The 21,043-nt window shown below is 34.9% G+C and overlaps 1 protein-coding gene across 1 annotated transcript; it reads right to left on the bottom strand.

Annotated features, from left to right (window-relative positions):
• Positions 1-1,643: 1,643 nt before the first annotated feature.
• LOC107623287 (transcription factor HHO2) lies at positions 1,644-4,759 on the bottom strand. The gene is made up of 5 exons (XM_016325491.3): positions 4,129-4,759; positions 3,702-4,033; positions 3,179-3,602; positions 2,641-2,717; positions 1,644-2,239 (listed from the first exon to the last, which is right to left on the bottom strand). The coding sequence occupies exons 1-5, from the start codon at positions 4,379-4,381 to the stop codon at positions 1,928-1,930; spliced, it is 1,398 nt and encodes a 465-aa protein (XP_016180977.1). The 5' UTR covers positions 4,382-4,759; the 3' UTR covers positions 1,644-1,927.
• Between the last annotated feature and the right edge of the window lie 16,284 nt (positions 4,760-21,043).

Genomic DNA, 21,043 nt, shown 5'->3' with positions numbered 1-21,043 from the left:
TTTATAATTTGAGATCGAGAGTTTAAGGTTTAAAATTTATAATGGTCAGTCGGCGACAGTGATTAGTAGTGGCTATCTAGCATTGAGGAACAAAGTGATTAGTAGTGGCTATCTAGCATTGAGGAACAAAATTGTGATGTTGGAAGGAAGAAGAAGAAAAAAAAAAGAGAAAAGATGATTTTCGAAAAAAATTGAATAGATTTACATTTTATCCGGCTAAATAATTAATTAAAACTCATTCTAAATATTGGTTGAATATTGGCTGATAACTCTCTGTTACGGATCCGGCCTTCAGATTCCGCACCCAGAACGGCTCCTGAACCCAGATATCCGGATCGGCCTGCCTCCTACTTTTAGAAGGCCTGAAACCGGCCTACTAGACCTTCTAACCGATATTCAAATTCAAGTACTCCTTATCTTGGCCAAATAAGATAAGATAGGATAATTATTGCCACCTATATAAAGGGGAGCCCAGACCCCTTCAGGTAGGTCATTCATTCCACACTCTACACCTCTTAGATCCATTCTGACTTGAGCGTCAGAATGCCTTTGCAGTCACCACTCCCATTGCTCCAATCAGACGATCCGACCATCGTTTCCCGATCCATCTTACAACCTGTTCCGAAGACTTCTAGTACACTCACTAAGCTAGTGGAATTGTTTAAGAATATACGAGAATAAGTAATTAGTAAATAAATATTATTATTACTGAATCACACGTTAAATGTTTCTCCTCTTACTCCCTGTTCTGTGAACACGCCTAAGTAGTTTTATGTGGGAAGAATTTGGAGACACTGCTAACTATTAATAAGTGTCAACCTCAGTAATGACGCTGTAATTAACATTAAATATATACACTACTAAACAAAAAAATAAACAACCACCCTCATCAATGAGTGAGTAGTATTGATGGAGTATCTTAGAGATAAAGACACAAATAGGAGGCGCTTTCAATTAGCTTGTCATACTATCTAATCCACAACTAAGATATTGGGTTTCAGCTTCATTCGTTCATGTCTACATCTTTCTACAATATATACGGTAATAGGGCATTAGCAAAACGTTTGCTAAAAACCATTTTACTGTATAATGATAACAACATTAATGCTATATAGCGACAATTCAAAGTTGTCAATTATAAACAGGTTTGCAAATAAATAAATTAATCGGAACTATATAAGGCGAATTTCCTTTTTTTTCCAAGTAAAAAAATATTGAAAAATCCTCTTTTTGTGTCACTAAATGTGGATTAAAATAGCATTTTTTTTTCTAAAAATTTAAAATTGAGGTTGGAGTACACGTGTAACTTGTTCTCCAATTCTGTGTCAAGCCAATTAATACAATGTCACATCGATGGCGAAATATCTTGATTTTAATGTAAACCTCGACTCTCTTTTCCATCCCCATAAATTATTTAAGGAAAGTTATCTTGACAATTTGACTATATTATGAGATAAGGATAAAAAGGTTCGGAGAGTAGCAAATTGAATTGATCATCAATCAAGGCCGTCTTATCAAAAACCAAAGCCAATAACTATTGGAGGTGCTATTTGATTTTCAATAACAACCTGAACTCAACATATTTGGCCTGAAATCATTGAATGCCAATATATGGTGTTTGGGAAAGAATGAACTGCTTGATGTGGAGGAAAAGGATTTTTAATTCGTAGTCTCATAAAACCTCAAGTAGCAGTAGTAGTATAGAAGGAAAACTAAGCCTTCAAAAATGTTCGAATAGCCTCTCCGTTGATCCTCCCCATTTCTCTTTTTCTTTTTCTTTTTTTTTTTCCTTTTATATATCATCATGTCATGTATTATTCTCTTAACTTATATAGTGGTAAAAATCACCTCCTCCCATGTATACTTTTATCTGCAAAATTCATGGTGGAGAGTAGTATTTTTTCCTCTTTTTTTGTATACTTTTTTCCTATACATCAACAACTTTTACTTGTTTGTGATGAGTGTGGCTTTTCCAACTATAGCTTTCTGATTTTGCATCTTCATCATCTTCCATGCTGTCATCAGCCTCAGCCGGGGACATTCCTCCCCGAGATCTGGTGGCTAAATGCAGGGGGCTCTGCGGCGAACCCGAACCAGAGCTACTACCCTTTGATGAGTCATTGCACTGATCTTGCCCTTGTGACATCCACAATCCTCCAAGAACTACGACAGATTGATTATGATTATGACTATGGTTACCACTTCCAGATGGAACTCTTCTTGTATGAAGCCGGTATTTCTGCAATAATAGTAGTCATAAAAGAAACAGCACATTAACATCCAATCCAGACTTTCTCACATCATAGGAAGCTGCAATATCGTTTGATATATGTAACGGACTGCACTTGACCTATTAACTTAGATTGTATTTGATAAGGGTCTCAAGACAGAAAATACAAAGAAAACAGAAACAAGACAGAAAAGTTCTCTCTATTTTTGTTCCCAAAGAAAGACATCATGCCTTTTTTTTGTCTCGTTTTTCAAACAGGTTTGTGTTTTCTAGTATCTCTCTTTAAGTATGTTATCAGAGTTACCAAACAGGACCCAAGTGATGTAAGGTTTAGTTGCTTTTTTCCCATAATTGCCTCATCCCCAAAACAAAAATAGACAAAGAAAAAAATTGGAATAGCAAGAACTCACTTGTAAATGGCTCTTCACTTCATCGTTTGTGAGTCCATCAACCTGCATGAGTTCTCTAATCTGCTTTGGTGTTGCCACTGAAATATACAGAACCCAGAAAACCTTAAATCAGACAAATCAACCACACAAGATTTTATACGATTAAGAGCTACAAATTTGCGTTTACATAGATTGACATATATAAATGATATAATATGATCTATATATAAACATACGTAATCACACAAAATTCCCATATATATCTGTTGCCTGATCTAACTTCAATCTAAGTCACAGTTTCACTCATAAATCCAACACATCAAATTCGTATATAAATTGTAGCATCAACTCCCCAAACTTAAAAGGCTTTTAAATGCAGTTTCCAAATCAGTACAATATTTAAGAGTCTTCCACTTCATTACCAAAATTAAAGTAACACAATAACAACATTCCTAATTCAAGCAAATCAATCATAGATCACAATTCACAAACAATAGTACTACTATATCTAACAATGAAAAATTAAATACTGATTGATCATCACCAATTCACGACTAACCTTGAGAACCACCAAGCTTTTGCAACGCATTGACAAATCGTCGGTGCAGCTCCGGGGACCAGCACCTCCTCTGTTTCCTAGCAGTCTGCTGAGGCTGAAGAGGCATCATGGCAGTGCGGTGGGCAGCCGCCGGAGGAGAAGACGTGGAAACCGGCCTGTTGTTGGAGCTGGTTCTGGATCCACTCGAACCAGAACCTTCCCTGAGAGTCTTCACTCCACCACCAGCAGCAGCAGGGGTCAACAGAGGAAGCCTATTAATAGCACCAATATCTTCCTTCTCTTCTTTGGTTGCAGAGAGCGCCACAGTAGTGACCGGCACTGAACAAGAAGTGTATGAAGTAAAAGGCATAAACCCTCTTCCTCCATTATTTCTAACATTGCTATGAGATTGAAAAGGATTCTCAACCACAAATTCCTGATTCTTCTGTTAACACAACACAAACAACTCTATGTTAAGATCACTCACTAGGCCTAAAAAAACAGTGTGCGTGAATTTTAAGTTATTTTATTACTGTTTATTTACCTTTGTTCCGAATTTATGATGATGATTTTGGTGATGGTGTTTGTGATTATTATCAAAGGCATTATTATTATTATTATTGTTAAGTGTGGTTGAAGAAGAAGCGTTCCAGAGCTGAACGGAACTCATCCAACTCATCTTATCTCTGCATTCTTTCTCCTGCCGAATATTGTTATTGTTGTTGTTATTATCATTATTATTATTATTATTATGTTCTTCATCGTCTTCGCTATGATCGAACTCTCTCTTCAAAGGAATGAACACTTCCAGCACTGGCTCAGATTTACGCTCACCTTCACTGCATTTCTCCAATTCCTCTTTCAGTGCCACAATTGCTGCAACCAAACAAAGAAAGAAATAAACAAACAAATGAATAATATGAAAAGCCTGACAAAGAAAGAGGAGAATCGAAGGAGGAAAGAGGAAGAACCGTCGCTGAGGAGGAGCATGGAGAGAGGAAGCTCGCGCTTGAAGGCGTGGATCTTGTTGTATTCGTCTTCCAAGTGAGAGAGGAAATCGTTGATCCTGGATTGCTTCTCAGATGCGGTGATTCCCGTGGTTGAAAGCGCGGAGAGGAAATCAGTTATGGTTTTGGGAATGAAACTTGGTGTTGACGGTGGTGGTGGGGGTGGTGGCGTTGGTGGTCTAATGTCTAAGCTCAGTTCTGCAGGAACCGAACCCATTCTAATTCGATCTTCTTCTTCTTCTTCTTCTTCTCTGTTTGCGGTTGGAATTCAATTCAGATCGTTTAATTGATGAGAGTTTCAGAGACAGGGAAAGAAAGGGAAATGGCGAGCGAGGAGAAGTTGGGGAAATGGGAATGGAATAAATATTGAATGACTCTGTGTGTTTTTTGTGTTATTCTGCGACAGATTATTCTTCTTCTTATTTTATTATTATTATTAATTATTAATAAATAATAATTATGTTATGTGATTGTGAATGTGAATGTGAATTTTATATATATACTAATGAAATAATACTTTTATTTTGATAAAGAAAAAGGAGTAAGTGGGTTGGATTGGAAGGAAGGCAAATTTTCAGAAACGCGAAGATTCTGCGCAAACAAGAAACAATGAAAGAGAAAGAGAAAAGGAAAGCATCCACGGAGGTTTATTCTTATTTTTTTATTTTTTTTAAATAAAAAAGAAAAAGTCACTTTCGGGTCCTCGCGTATTTCATCCTATTGATCACTGTTCCCACTCTCTAAACCTCATTCATATTGTTTTTTTTTTTTTTTCCATTACTTACTGTTTTCTTATTCATGCATTATTTGACTAAACTACTCGTGTTAAGAATCAGGGAGCTTATCTTGTCACTCTAATCAAATTCTACTTAATTACTGGGGTTATATTTGTAATGAAGTAATATTCTGGATAATTAATGTACGGGTACTTTGACTAGTACTATTCTTACTTGATTTTATTAAATAACTAATATAAATTACAGTAAGAGAATTTATAGGAGTATATATATTTCCTATGAAGACTAATTTCAGAGAAATTACTTTTGGCATGATTTTGACTTATGATTTTGTTTCTCACATCTTGCACTTAAATTTTGCCACAATAATAATGCTGCTTCATGCATCTGTCAGTTTTGACTATGAGCTGCCTACTATCTATAAACCATTACGACCAAGCTGAGTAGAATTGTAAATATGGCAATTTTCTAGTTTTGGTTAATTTTTAATTAAATAAACTGTGTAAAAGACTTATTCTACTCAAAGTTATAGATTATTGAAGGAAAAACGAAGGTTTTTTTTTCCAATTCTTATAGATACTGTAAATTTGAGTTTTGTTCTTAATATTTTTTTAGCCAAAGTACCGAAAATAGACCGAGTATTAAATCAATAGAATTAGAAATTTAAAAATTTTAGTATTTATATATAATAAAATAATATATTTATGTATAAAATATATTTTTTAAAAAATATTTTTTTTATTATTTTAAATCGATTAAGTGTTAAAATTATATCGGTTCAGTTGGTTAATCAATTTTTTTTATCATTTTGACCAATTCGGTATCAACTGATTTTTTACCTAACTCAAACCAGTTTAATAATTAGTTATCGATTAATCCGATTAAATTAACCATGCTTTTTGCTTCTTTTAATTTTTTTTTATTTTGATTTATTTTCCAACATTCGAATAATCAATGCTCTCCAGTAAAGTTAAAATTCATTGTGATATATATAGTTTCATCATATATGCCAATTATATTTAGTTTAGTCTATGAAATTTGTTTTAAAAACTTTCAAATTATTATCACGTAAAGATTTAGATTTAGACCAAATAATTTAAATTAAATCATATAAAAAATTAATTTTTATTATAAAATTGTCTTTTTAAATTTCATTTTTAGAAGATTAGAGTTAGAAGGTTAGATTTAGAATTTATAATTAAAGTTTAGAATTAGAAATATATATATATAGCTCCTATTTGTTAGAAAATTTTAGATTCCTTTTAATTGAACTCTTCTTCAAAAGAGTAGTCTTTAACAAAAAAATATTCCTTCTAAAAAACAACGTGAAATTTACAAATTTTAAGGAGTCAATAAAAAATACGAAAGAAAAAATATTATTTTTTTATCACAATTTTATTAGTTTGATTAGAGTAGTTCAAATATATGTATAATAAAGTGGATTATACTCGAAATATATCAGCCTCTATCTAGCAACTTTCACTGCAACATTGTATGCAGAAACATTGCATCTACAAAAACATCCACTATAATCACGACCATCTGGAGAGTTAATACTCAATAATAGCAATATTAGGAAGCAATAATCCAGATTATTGGGGTCTGGGGACGTTCTACACTTTGGGATTGAAAAATGTGACTTTATTAAAATATTTCATGAAAATATTGTGAAGTAGATAGATAATAAAAATAAAAGTAAATGGGAGGAAAATTTTTAAAGAAATAATTTCTCTACTATAAAGCCCTATTTCCAAAATATTGCTATACAAGGTTAAGAGATCATTCGGGTTATGCGAAAAATAAAAAAGATGTGTGATAGATGAGAAAAATGATGCTAGGTAAATACGGTGGCAAAGTCAGGACTCAATATATATAAGAAGTAATCACTTATATAATGAGTTATTATAATTTTTGCACTAGTTGTGATACGTGCTTCAAATGTTCGTGATATGAAGAGTTCAAGTGTTATTTAGAAGATATTATTTTACATTTTTAGAATGTTTTATTTTAATTTGATGTATTTTAATTTTGTTTATATAATTACTAGATTGGACCTTATGTTTATAGGCTTTAAGGTTTTCTTTGTTTTAACCTAATAAGAGGTTATAAATACCTCCTTAGCTATTGTAGTCGTAGCATAGAATGATTTAGAAGTTCAAAACCCCTTTTTAGTTTTGTGATGAAACCATGGTGTGGACAATTGAGGTTGAGAAGTCTCTCTTTTGTTACATCGAGAATTGGGTAGAAGGTTGAGGAGTCCCTTCGATTCAATTCCCAAATTATGGCGTTGACAAGTTAGGTTGAGGAGTCCCTTTCTTGTTACGTTAAGAAATTGGGTAGAAAGTAGAATGATTCTCGTTGTACTCAATTTCAATTTATTTTTTTTATTTTTATTTCAATTCCAATGTATTCTTTTTATTCAGTTTGAATCCTTATCTTTTTGTTTATCCTTTTATTTCTTTATCAAGTTGGGTCAACATCTAACACAAACAAAAGAATAGAAGAATCCTTAAATACTATTTGATAAGCTTGCTTCTTTAAACTTGTTGGTTGAAATATTCTATTTTCGAAAAATATTGAGCTTGGAGAGTAATAAATTTCTATTTCAAAGAATGTAAAGTAATAGCTAGTTGATATATTTAGTCAAGGAGCTGGTCAATGTGCTTAATCGAAGAATTCAAGTTTTGAAATGGTTACTTATATTAGTCAAAAGGAGTAGGAACGGTTACTCATGAATTAATATACATGAATTAATATACATGGAAGTTACATTTCAATCTGATTGGTTAAAGGTTCTTATAAATAGGAGAAGATTCGAAGGAACAAGGGTTGTAACTTTACTTTAGAAAAACACTCAAGCACACTCATATTCCAGCGACTTACTGAGTCTGTGTTCAAGTTACTTTTTTGTAGGGTTCCTTCCATATTTTTAATTTTCATATACATTTTTCAGTAACATTTTATTTTTCTTGCAAATTTACCTTTTCAGCAATGTTTAATTTCCTTGTTCAATTTAACCTTTTAGCACTTTGTTTTTGAATTGGAAATCCTTTGATCTTATTGAAGGCGATTTACTACTTTATTTAAATTCAATGCAATTTCTTTCATTTCCAGTCAATTTATTTTCAAAGTCTATTTTTATCTATCTTTCAGATTTCCTTTTATTTTGTTTCATCGAAAAGGTTCTTTGATGCACTTTAGAAAAATGGTACTCATAAAAGAGTAGGTTTCACTCCCAAACCACTAGATATCAAACCACTTTCGATTTGCTAAAAATCGACAAAATAAATTGGAACGCCTAGTGGGACAGTTTTAAAACTTAATTATGTCAAATGATTTTTATGTTGCCATAGTGTATGCGATTGAAAAGTGAAAGAATTGTACACATGGCAGATGAGGTTTCGAATGTTAATGGTGGTTCATCTACAAGTGACAGTGTGCCAGTAATTGCACAGTCTTCAGCGGATGTCATTTCACATCCAGAAGGGAATATGGTGAATGAAAGTGTAGTGGTTACTGATGAGAAAACTTTTGCGTGGTCTAGAAATTTGTGGATAAATCCTCGTTGCATGTATAGTTTCTAAACCTTCAAAAGTCCTTTCATACAAATGTTTTGGTTGTCACAAGTAACAAACCCCTTTGAAATTGATAACCGAGTATTTAAACCTCGGGTCGTCTTCTCAAGGAATTGCAGGGAGGTGTTCTTATTATTGGTTATGCAAAGGTATGTTTTGGGGTTTTGGATCAAGGTAAAAAGTAAGAATAGCAATGGCAGAGGAAATAAAATAATAATAATAAAAATAAACTCTTGGCAAGATATTAGAACTGGAAGTCCTATCCTAGTTATCCTTATCAATTGTGATGAGAATTGGATTTTTCTCCCACTTTGTTAACCTCTGACTATGAAGGTAAGTTAAGTGGACGAATTAATTTGAATCCTCAAGTCCTAGTCTTTCCTTGGGAAAGGCTAGAGTTATTGGAACTCGAATTAATTCTTGAAGAATTCCAATTTTCAATCAACAATGAGTTTGATAACTCAAGAGTCGCCAATTAATCAACCAAAGCCAAAAGGGAAAAATCTAAATTATTTATATAAATAAAAGAAAGCAATCATAAATCTGAAATACCTCAAATAATATTAATTAAGAAAATCATAACTTGAATGTAGCATAAGCCAAATAGGCAACATAACTAACATAAGCATTAAAATATTTGAAAGTAAGAGATAAATATAAAGTAAAAGAACATTGAACCTGGGATTGAGAGTCACTCCTAAAACTAAGAGAAGTCCTAAATCCTAATCCTAAGAGAGAGGAGAGAACATCTCTCTCTAAAAACTACATCTACTCCTAAAATTGTAAATATGAAAGCCTCCCTATGAATGGATACATTCCCCCACTTTATAGCCTCTAATCTGTGTTTTCTGGGCCGCAAACTGGGTCGGAAACAGCCCAGAATTCGCTGCTTGCGAATTCAAACACGCTGAATTTTCGTCACTGCGACGCGGCCGCATGGAGCATGCGGTCGCGTCGCCTAGCATCAGAGAAACTATGGCATATTATATATCAAATCGAAGACCTAGACGTTAGCTTTCCAACGCAACTGGTACCGCGTCGTTTGGACCTCTGTAGCTAAAGTTATAGTCGTTTGAGTGCGAAGAGGTCAGGCTGGACAGCTTAGCAGTTTCTCCAACTTCTTGTATTCCTTCCACTTTTGCATGCTTCCTTTCCATCCTCTGAGCCATTCCTGCCCTGTAATCTCTGAAAACACTTAACACACATATCAAGGCATCTAATGGTAATAATAGAGGATTAATAATAAGCAAATATAAGATCAAAGAAGCATGTTTTCAATCATAGCACAAAATCAGGAAGGAAAACGTAAAACCATGCAAATAGTATGAATAAGTGGGTAAAGAGTTGATAAAATTCACTCAATTAAGCACAAGATAAACCATAAAATAGTGGTTTATCAACCTCCCCACACTTAACCAATAGCATGTCCTCATGCTAAGCTCAAGAGAAACTATAAAGATGAAGAGGAATGGCAGGATGTATGAAATGCAACCTATCTATATGAATGCAACTACATGCAAAAATGTTTCTACCTACTTGGTTTAAAAGTAAATAAATTCTCCAAGACAAACATAAATCAGATTTCACTAATTAAAATTATACAGTAAAAACAAGTAAACTTGTAAGAAGATAGCTCATGAAAGCAGGGAACATAGAATTAAGCATTGAACCCTCACTGATAGTGTATATCACTCTAATCTCTCAAGTGTATAGGGTTAATCACTCTACTCTTCTCTAATCATGCTTTCTAAACCTTGTTCTTCATCTAACCAATAATAAAATATTTAGCATACCAATGCAAACATCATGAGGTCTTTTCAGGGTTGTAATGGGGCTAAGGTAAAGGTAAGGATATATATATATATATATAAGGCTAAGTGAGCTAACAAAGTGAATCCTTGATTAATCTAAGATCTCACCTAACATATACATACTTTATAAAATTTAAAATGCTTTACCTAGTTACCCAAATTTTTCCCACTTTTGTATTACATGCTCATGTATCAAACTTATTTTTGAATTTTGTCCCATGTGCATTGATTCTTTTTATTTTGCATTGGAGAATTCCTTTTTTTTTTGTATCCCCTTATTTAATTACTAAATTTTTTTTTTCAATGCACATGGTAATTTAATTATTTTGATTTCACATGAGCATGCTTCCCAAATTTTTCAAATAACTTATTCAATTTAATTCCCTACTTTTTCTATCATCCCATGTTCCCATAAAATTCCCCACACTTAAATTATACACAATATTTATCTTAAGCTAACCAAGGATTCAACTTGGAATTTTTATTTTATTTTTCTGCTTAAGGCTAGTAATGTGGTTATAAAATAGAAGGGGGTTAAAAGGCTCAAAGTGGCTAACAAGGGTGACATAAAAGGTAGGCTTATTTGGGATAAGTGAGCTAATAACAAATAATGACTTCAATCATATGCAAGCATGTAAATATACTAAATATTGGACATATAGACTGGAACAAAGTAAAGATTGCAATTATAGAGAATAAAACACACAAGGATAAAATATTTATGGTTAAATAATTTAACCATATAAATAAGCTCAAAATCTCACAGGTTGTGTGTTCTTTGGCTCAAAAATCATGTTCCAAATACAACTTCAAACAAATTTAACAAAAAATTTTCAAATTAAATTAGTGAAATTTTTCAAAAAAAAAAAAAGAGTCTTAAAAGAAATTTATTACTTTAACCAAGTAGTAACTAAATGCATAAAATCAAACAAATATGCAAATGCAACAATGAACTAACAAATAAAATAAATTATTGGTGTTGAATTAGGAAATAACTAACCCATGGAGATCGGTATCGACCTACCCACACTTAAAGATTGCACCGTCCTCGGTGCATGCTAAGATATACAAGTGGACGGGTTGCTTCAACTGGGGCTCTTTTTGTTCCTTTCCTTGCTGGTGATTTAGGAGTAGCTTTTTCTTCACCCTTCTTGGTGGCCATCCTGAAAAGGGAAAAAGAAAGTGACTTTTAAAGCTAAGGGTTAGAGCAAGGAAGAGAGCGGGAAAGGTGGTAATCAATGCACAATAAAGAAGAATGACGTTAACACACGCTCATGAGTACATGTGAAAGGTCATCAATGGAAAATAGCTAGTGCATATGATAACAAGTGAATGCAAGGTGTTTATTGGCATGCTGGCAAAGGCATGAGTAGCATAGATCAAGCATTCAATGTCCAAGTTAGATTACCAAGTCTTTCAAACTAACAACATGTTCCAAATAAATTTCTAACACCAATGAAAATAATGCAATGAATGAAAGTATGCAAATAAATTAAAATAAAATAAAAAGAAAAAATAAGAAGAATGAGAAAGGAAAGAAGGGAAGAAGAAGTAAATAAGAAAGGAGGGAGGAAAAATTAGGATTGGGGAAGAAAAGATAAGATTTTGGCTGATATGGATAAGCTGTGCGGCGCAAGTGACGCGGACGCGTGGGGCACGCGGTCGCGTGACTTGCGCTTTAAGTTAATCGACACGGTCGCGTCGGTCATGCGGTCGCGTGACACGTTTTATGCTACTGGCGCGAGGGCAGCCTCGCGCTCGCACAACTCTCTATTCAAAATATTATTTTGCCAAATTTTGGGTGACGCGATCGCGTGGGTGACGCGATTGTGTGGATGGCCATTTTTGGAAAACGACGCGGCCGCGTGGGGCACGCGTTCGAGTCGGAAGGCTTGGGCTTCCAGTACGAGTCCAGCCCAATTCCAGCTCAACTTTCGGCCATACACCCTTGTTACGTCGATTTTCATGGCACGCGGCCGCGTGGGGCACGCAGTCGCGTGGGAGGCCAAAGTTCCCACATGACGCGGTCGCGTAAGCGACGCGGTCGCGTGGGGTCAAATTATGCTAAAGGCGCGCCTCCAGCCATGCTTTCGCCTGACTCTCTGTTCAATTCTTTTCTCCCCAACGCACTAGTGACGCGGACGCGTCAGCGACGCTGCCGCTTCGCGTGCATTTTTTTTTTGTAAAATGCAGAATGCAATGCTTAATGTGAATGCTATGCATGATTCCAGGTTCAATAAAATAAAATAAAATTCAAAAACAAACAAAACTAAATAAAATTAAAATTGAAAAAGGAACGATCATACCATGGTAGGTTGTCTCCCATCTAGCACTTTTAGTTAAAGTCCTTAAGTTGGACATTTGGTGAGCTCCCTGTTATGGTGGCTTGTGCTTGAACTCATCCAGAAATCTCCACCAATGTTTGCATCTCTAGTAGCCTCCGGGGTCCCAAACTAAGCATGTAAAGCCCTTAAGAAGCTTCAACCAGATTCTTAGGCTCCCAGGGTAACAAGTGTCAGAGCAGATTCCAGGATCTCAAATCTTGCTTTTACACCTATCCTTGTCGGGATCTGTATTTTTCCAACTGGGTGATAAGTAATTTGAATTCTCACTGCAGCTACCAAACAGCTTCCTAGACCCATTCAGTTGAGCTTTACACCAACCTTTGCATTTAAACCTAAAGCTTCCAACCATGATGAACCTTGCAGGACAATTCTTACCACTGGCCATCTTCCTCTTACTCTTAATGTTACAAAGAGCTCTAAGTTGACCATCCGTCTCCAGTAGCCCATATTCAAGTGGAATTAGAAAGCTATGGGATATGAGTTTTACCCACTTGAATGTTGTGAAGGATGATGGCAACTTAGGGGGAGGTATTTTTAATGAAATTGCAAGCTCCACTCCCTTGTGCTCTTCTCTTATAATTACCACCTCTTTGCAAGCTTCTTCAATTTCAACCTCTTCCTCTTGGTAGCTTTCTTCCAATTCAATATCCTCTTCATTGCTTTCCAAGGGCATGGGAGGTTGTGCTTCTTCTTCTTGAATCTCCATCTCTTGATCAACCTCTTCCAAGTCTTCAACAGTGATATGCTTTGGAGGTTGTACACCCTCCTTAACATTAAATGCAATCGTCTTGGAAGGAGGTTCTATGTCTTGACTTTCCCATGGAGGTTCAGCATCTCCTAAGTCTGCAACCACTTCTTCTTCTTCGATAATTACAGCTTCCTCCACTTGTTCCAGTACAAAGTCATGCTCCGTACTGTCCACTGGAGTTTCTAATATCTCCTTCATGCTACGTTCTTCATTAGATTTTCCACATGAAGCCATGGGAGCACTTTGAGTGTCCGAGCGTCGGGAACCTAATTGACTTATCGCTTGATTTAGTTGATATAGAGTTGCATGAAATTGATCCGCTGCTTCCTTGAGATGATCCCTTGATTCTTCCTTCACTAATTCTTCAACCACTCCTTCGACTTCAAGGGTTTTTACTACCTTCACCTTTAGGGCCTCCTCTAGCTCCTTATGAAGTATGGATTCGCAAAGATGATCCCTTCTCTCTTGTTCCATGTCAATAGCATCATTGAGATCATGTTGCTCTTGGATTGATGGATGTGGGTGCTCTTCCATGGATGGTGGTGATGGGATGGAAAGATCATTCTGTGGTTGACAAGAAAGTGCACTAGAGCTTGAGGGTTGAATGTTGAAGGTATTTGGTGGTCCGATTTGGGCGAAGAGAGCTTGTATAGTAGAGTTTAGATCGACAAGTGCTTTCTTCATGGAGGTTTGGGGTGGATAGGAGGGTTCATTTGGTTCATAGGGTGGTTGGTATGGTGGATACGAGTTAGGGTCATATGGAGGTGAATGGTTGTAGGTGACTTGTGAGTATGGTGGTTCAAAGCTGTGTTGAGGAGAGGGTTTATAGGCATATGATGGTGGTTGTTGACAGTCCATTGGAGGTGGTTGTTGCCATGAGGGTTGATCAAATCCTTGTGGCTCCTCCCATCTTTGATTGTTCCAACCTTGATGCCTGTTCTCATTGTAATTTCTTCTTCCTGTAACATAATTGTAACCAGACTCATAGCCAAAGGGGTGAGAGTTCATAGTAGCAAATAAAAATTAAAAACAAAAATAAAAATAAATTTAAATTAAAAGGTTATTTAAATTTTGAATTTGAAAATTAAATTTTGAAATTTTGAATTTTAAATTTTTGAATTTTGAATTTTTGAAATAAGGTAGGATAAAATAAAAATTTTAAAATAAAAACCAATAACCTCTTAACTTAAGAAAAAGCAAAAATAAAAACAAAATAAAAACAAATAAACAAGCAAAAATAAAATATTTACAATAACCAATAATAAGGCACACGTTTGCAATTCCCCGGCAACGGCGCCATTTTGATGAGAAAACTTTTGCGTGGTCTAGAAATTTGCGGATAAATCCTCGTTGCAAATATATTTTCTAAACCTTCAAAAGTCTTTTCATACAAACGTTTTGGTTGTCACAAGTAACAAACCCCTTTGAAATTGATAACCGAGTATTTAAACCTCGGGTCGTCTTCTCAAGGAATTGCAGGGAGGTGTTCTTATTATTGGTTATGCAAAGGTATGTTTTGGGGTTTTGGATCAAGGTAAAAAGTAAGAATAGCAATGGCAGAGGAAATAAAATAATAACAATAAAAATAAACTCTTGGCAAGATATTAGAACTGGAAGTCCTATCCTAGTTATCTTTATCAATTGTGATGAGAATTGGATTTTTCTCCCACTTTGTTAACCTCTAACTATGAAGGTAAGTTAAGTGGACGAATTAATTCGAATCCTCAAGTCCTAGTTTTTCCTTGGGAAAGGCTAGAGTTATTGGAACTCGAATTAATTCTTGAAGAATTCCAATTTTCAATCAACAATGAGTTTGATAACTCAAGAGTCACCAATTAATCAACCAAAGCCAAAAGGGAAATATCTAAATTATTTATATAAATAAAAGAAAGCAATCATAAATCTGAAATACCTCAAATAATATTAATTAAGAAAATCATAACATGAATGTAGCATAAGCCAAATAGGCAACATAACTAACATAAGCATTAAAATATCTGAAAGTAAGAGATAAATATAAAGTAAAAGAACATTGAACCTGGGATTGAGAGTCACTTCTAAAACTAAGAGAAGTCCTAAATCCTAATCCTAAGAGAGAGGAGAGAACCTCTCTCTCTAAAAACTACATCTACTCCTAAAATTGTAAATATGAAACCCGCCCTATGAATGGATGCATTTCCCCACTTTATAGCCTCTAATCTGTATTTTCTGGGCCGCAAACTGGGTCGGAAACAGCCCAGAATTCGCTGGTTGCGAATTCAAACACGCTGAATTTTCGTCACTGCGACGCGGTCACATGGAGCACGCGGTCGCGTCGCCTAGAATCAGAGAAACTATGGCATATTATATATCAAATCGAATCCCCGGACGTTAGCTTTCTAACGCAACTGGAACCGCATGGTTTGGACTTCTGTAGCTAAAGTTATAGCCATTTGAGTGCGAAGAGGTCAGGCTAGACAGCTTAGCAGTTTCTCCAACTTCTTGTATTCCTTCCACTTTTGCATGCTTCCTTTCCATCCTCTGAGCCATTCCTGCCCTGTAATCTCTGAAAACACTTAACACACGTATCAAGGCATCTAATGGTAATAAGAGAGGATTAATAATAAGCAAATATAAGATCAAAGAAGCATGTTTTCAATCATAGCACAAAATCAGGAAGGAAAACGTAAAACCATGCAAATAGTATGAATAAGTGGGTAAAGAGTTGATAAAATCTACTCAATTAAGGACAAGATAAACCATAAAATAGTGGTTTATCAGTTACTAATTTCCAAATATGGAATAATTGTGGTAATATATGCCCACATGGTAACACATTACAAAATCAACCCCTAACAATTGTTGGCTGGCCACCTTATGGTCTTCCTCCAAGTTACACACTACCAATAGGTGGCTTTTCTCCTTCAATTTGATTTGGAGGTGCAGGTGGGGTAAATAATGTTCCACCACTGCAACAACATCCCGGGTATTCTAGGGATTGTTATGTGGGTTCTACATCAAATGTTTCTAATTCGATGGCAGCATTTTGACAGTATGTCGACGAAAGTTATCATGATTTAGTTAACTTGTCAACCCAACAAATGACTACAATTTTGAACCCTATGATGACAGATCATGAGTTAAAGTTTGAGCGTCTTGCTAGGCAAGTTGAGCGGATTGCTCAGATTATCGATTATGATGTGGAAGATAGGCAACCTATGGAAGAAAATCGTGAGGGCATTGAAAACTTACTTAAGAATGAGAATGAAAATGTACTCATCGGTATGGAAAATCCTCAAGTGATTCATCGTGGCCAAAATGCTGATGATGTGTTGGCTTGATTGCGTGCCGATCAAATTGGTGAGCGCTATCAAGTTACAAGAATTGTTGAGGATGTACTCAATAGGGTTGGATTTAATGTGGGTTTCATGAATCGACCCTGTTTTGTATTTGCTTTTCCTATTGCAGTTCAAATGGCAGAAGTGCCTAGAGGAGTAAAGAATCTTAAAATAATTACAAAATTCGCGGGAGAAGTTGGCGAATCAACTGTTGAGCATATTGCTAGATATTTAGTAGAGATCGAAAAGTTGGCTAATGATGAGAATTTGAAAATGAAGTTCTTTCCTTTTTCATTGACAAAGAATGCATTTACCTGATTTTCAAATCTTAGGACTGATTCGATGACAACTTAGGCACAGTTAGAGAGTGCTTTACATGCTCAATTTTATAGAGGAGATTTAAATGTGGTGGTTACCGATCTGGTGGCTTTGAAACGTGATGATGGAGAATCAATTGATGAGTATATGATCTGTTTCAAAAATGCTCGGAGTCGATGTTATGTATCTCTCCCTGAGAGTGAAGTAGTAAAAATAGTAACTATGGGGTTAGGATTCTATATGCGTTGGCAGTTGCTTAATGTTCATAATTCTGATCTAGCCCATTTGGCTGAAAAAGTACGCCAGATGGAAATGATTAGAAAAGAAGAAGAGCAATATAAAAGTGAGAGAAAACTGAAAAGTAAATCTTTCTCTCGAAGGAGAAAGTGTCATATGTTGCAATGGTGTCCTCGAGTGAGGGATCTGATTTTGAAGCAAAAGTCGATTTGGCTGAATTAAAGAAAGGACCACCTTATGTTTGTTTTTTACTCAAAAAGATTTCAAATGTTGATAAATCTAATGACTCAAAATATAAGAGTGGAAAAAAATTATGGTTTTGATATTTCAAAATCAGATCAAATATTTGATGTTTTCCTTAAAGATAAACAATTAATCTTGCCTGAAGGCGAAACTTTGCTTTCGATAAAAGATTTAAAGGGAAACCCCTATTGCAAGTTTCATCAAGCAACTAATCATTCGACTAATAATTGTGTCCGTTTCAGGGAGTTGATACAAGAGGCGATCATGGAAGGTAGGTTGAAATTCGATGATCGAAAGAAGGAAATGAAAGTTGATTCTGATCCCTTTGATGCTTGAGCTAGTTTTGCGGAACCATATTTCAGTGTTAATATGGTTGGTTTCTCTTATGATTTTGATAATGCTCTGGGTAACTTCGAGGCCAACATTTGTGCGGTGTATCCTAGAGTTGGAGATGGACTGTTAAAGTTTTTTATGCAACAAAAACTGAAAGATCGAGACGTATCCCTGTGTCCTCGATGTAATGCATTTTTTTATGCCCTAGGCCGTAACAATTTTCGAAAAGGAGAAAATGAAAACATAATTGGCTTACAAAGAAGAGCAGGTTCATCAGAGACAACCAACTCAAAGAATAGAGGGGCAAAGTTCTAGTGGCCCGCAGAGAAATCTTGCGGCACTTTTAAGTCGTTCACAAGTTTTAGGTGTTCAATGGATACAAAATTGTCAAGAGTTTCATAATAGAAATGCTCAGTACAGGCGCAACCCACAATGGGGTCATCGAGGCCCTGATGAGCAACTATTTTATGGTTTATTTTGTACTGAATTGAGTGAATTTTGTCACTTATTCTCACACTTATTTATGTAAATTGCATGTTTTTAAGTTTTCTTCCTAATTTTGTGTTATGATTGAAAACATGCTTCTTTGAAATCTCAAGAAATTACAGAAAAGTGTATTTATTATTGGTTATGGGAAAGTATATTTTTGGGTTTTTTAAAATGAGGAACAAGAAAATAAAAATGGCAAGAAAATAAAGTAATAACTACAAAAGCTCTTAGCAAAGAAAGAGAATTAGAAATCCTATCCTTATTATCATTGTCAATTGTGATGGTATTCACTTATTTAACCTCTAACCAATGGAGGAAGGTCAAGTGCATACAATCAATTTGAGTTCACAAGTCCTAGTCAACTCATAGTGAGAGACTAGCTTTTGTGAAGTTCAATCTAACTGGCAATCTTCAATTACCATTCAACAAAAGAGTTTTGATAACTCAAGAGTTTCTAATTGATCAATCCAAGTTAAGAACAATAAAATCTATTGTAAAATCCTACCAAGCATTTTATCAAACACTTGGTAGGCACAAAATAAAAGCATGATAAAATTAACAAGGAATATTAAATCTAAACAACCAATTACAAGCATCAATGACTAACAATTAAAGAGAGTAACAATAAACATGGAAAATATAAATTGTATTAATAGAAATCAAATGTAACAAGAGCTCATAAATATAAAAAAGGCAAAAAAGGAAAATTGACAAGAGAAGAAGATGAACTAAAGTGCTTAAACAAATAAAAGTAAGACAAAAACTAAATTAAAGGAAGATTGTACCTGAACCTAAAGAGAATTGAAAGAAGAACCCCTAAACCTAGAGAGAGGAGAGAGCCTCTCTCTCTAGAAACCTACATCTAAACCTAAAATTGAATGAATGAATGTGAAGTGTGAATGATTGATTTCCCCTTTTCACCTTCACTCTGCAGCCTCTAATCAGTATTTTTGGGTCTGAAACTGGGTCAAAAGCAGCTAAGAAATCGCCCCCAGAAAATTTTGTAAATTGCAGCACGTGATGCTCGTCACGCGTACAAAATAAATTGTAAAATAGTGGCTCATCAAATCTCCCCACACTTAAATATTAGCATGTCCTCATGCTAAGTTCAAGAAAACCAAAAGAGTGAAGGGAAAATGGTAGGACTTATGCAATGCAACCTATCTAAATGCAAGCTACCTACATGCGTCTAGCTATTATATATATGTGTGTGTGTGTGTGTGTGTGTGTGTCTGGTCAAAGTGAGTCAAATTTTCAAGAAATCATATATGCACAATCAAGGGCTAAATTAATCATATCAAAACACATTCACAGTTGAATTGAGTTATTCAAAAGAGTTCACAAATTTGCACGATAAGCAATGATCAAATATGGACATATGGAATTGAGCAATTGAACCCTCACCGGATGTGTATATGCACTCTAATCGCTCAAGTGTTTATGGATAAACCACTCGAATCTCCTCTAATCTTTCTTTCTAAAACTTTCTTCTTCATCTAACCAATCAACAAATATTTAGTGTACAAATGCAAATATCATGAGGACTTTTCAAGGTTGTAATGGGGCTAAGGTAAGGGTGAGGATATATGTATGGCCAAGTGAACTATCATTTGAATCTTTGACTAACATGAGTTCTCACCTAACACATGCACACACTTTATACAATTCTAAAATCAAGCTTAGCCACCCAAAATCTCACTTTTGCATATTTTCACACACTCATGTATCAATTCTAATTCCATCACATATGCATTGATCTTTTTATTGAACTTAACATTGGGGTAATTTTATCCCCTATTCATTTATTTCTTCTTTTTTTCTTTTTTTTATATATGAAAGCATAATACATCAATACATATGGTTTCTATAATTTCACACGAGTACTCACCCAAAGATTGCAATCATAGAGAAGAAAACACACAAGAATCAAAATCATGGTTAAATAATGTAACCATATAATTAGGCTTAAAAAAATCACAGGTTATGTGTTCTTTGCTCAAAAATCATATTCCAAACTATATATATACATCATGCAAGTTTGGAAAAAAAAATTTCAACTCAAATCAATGTGAATCTTAATGCCCTTTTTAAGAAAAAGAAACATTCCTTGAAAACTTCATCAAATTGACCAACATTTATTATATTATATATATACTAAATGAAATGTTGTGATTATGAAAAGTTAAAACTTTTTAGTTCTCTCCCTATTTTCAATCAAACCAAATTCTCATAAGCAAAAGGGTAAACTAAGTTCAATAATCCACATTCTTTTCAAATCATCATTGAGATAATCAATCTTGATACCCCGTAGAGTTTCCTTCGACTTTCCCATAGCCCACCGGAACATCAAGATGAATGGCTATAGTACGCAGGACGGCATCCCAATCAAACCTCATAAACCGAATAGCTTCCTCGGCCTTTTGAAAACCATCTGTATCATCTGTTTTAGGGCAAAAGTGGAGGATATCTTGTATTGCCTCCTCTGTGACCAAGATCTGTTTGCCCCTAAGCTGCACTGCATCAAGGGTCATCCGATAATAGTTGGAATAGAACTCACGGACCCATGATGAGTTTACATTTGCCAGATCTCTATCCTAAAATACCCAACCTCTCTGTTCAATTTGATGTTCAGTATACTTCCTCATCTCGGTTGGAATTCTTAGCTTCTTTTCTAAGTAGAGTTTCCATTTTTCCAGAAATACCGAAAACTTGAGTTCACAGTAAGG

The sequence above is a fragment of the Arachis ipaensis genome, chromosome B10 (genome assembly GCF_059453495.1).
Source record: "Arachis ipaensis isolate K30076 ecotype BB chromosome B10, ASM5945349v1, whole genome shotgun sequence".
In the NCBI taxonomy this organism is placed as follows: domain Eukaryota; kingdom Viridiplantae; phylum Streptophyta; class Magnoliopsida; order Fabales; family Fabaceae; genus Arachis; species Arachis ipaensis.
This window is presented reverse-complemented; position numbering and strand designations above follow the sequence as displayed.

Coding starts and splice junctions, on each gene's coding strand:
- LOC107623287 (XM_016325491.3), bottom strand. CDS start 4,381: ATGGGTTCGGTTCCTGCAGAACTGAGCTTAGACATTAGACCACCAACG. Junction 3,603..3,701: donor ATCATAAATTCGGAACAAAG/GTAAATAAACAG, acceptor TTGTGTTAACAG/AAGAATCAGGAATTTGTGGT. Junction 2,240..2,640: donor AAGTGAAGAGCCATTTACAA/GTGAGTTCTTGC, acceptor CTATTATTGCAG/AAATACCGGCTTCATACAAG.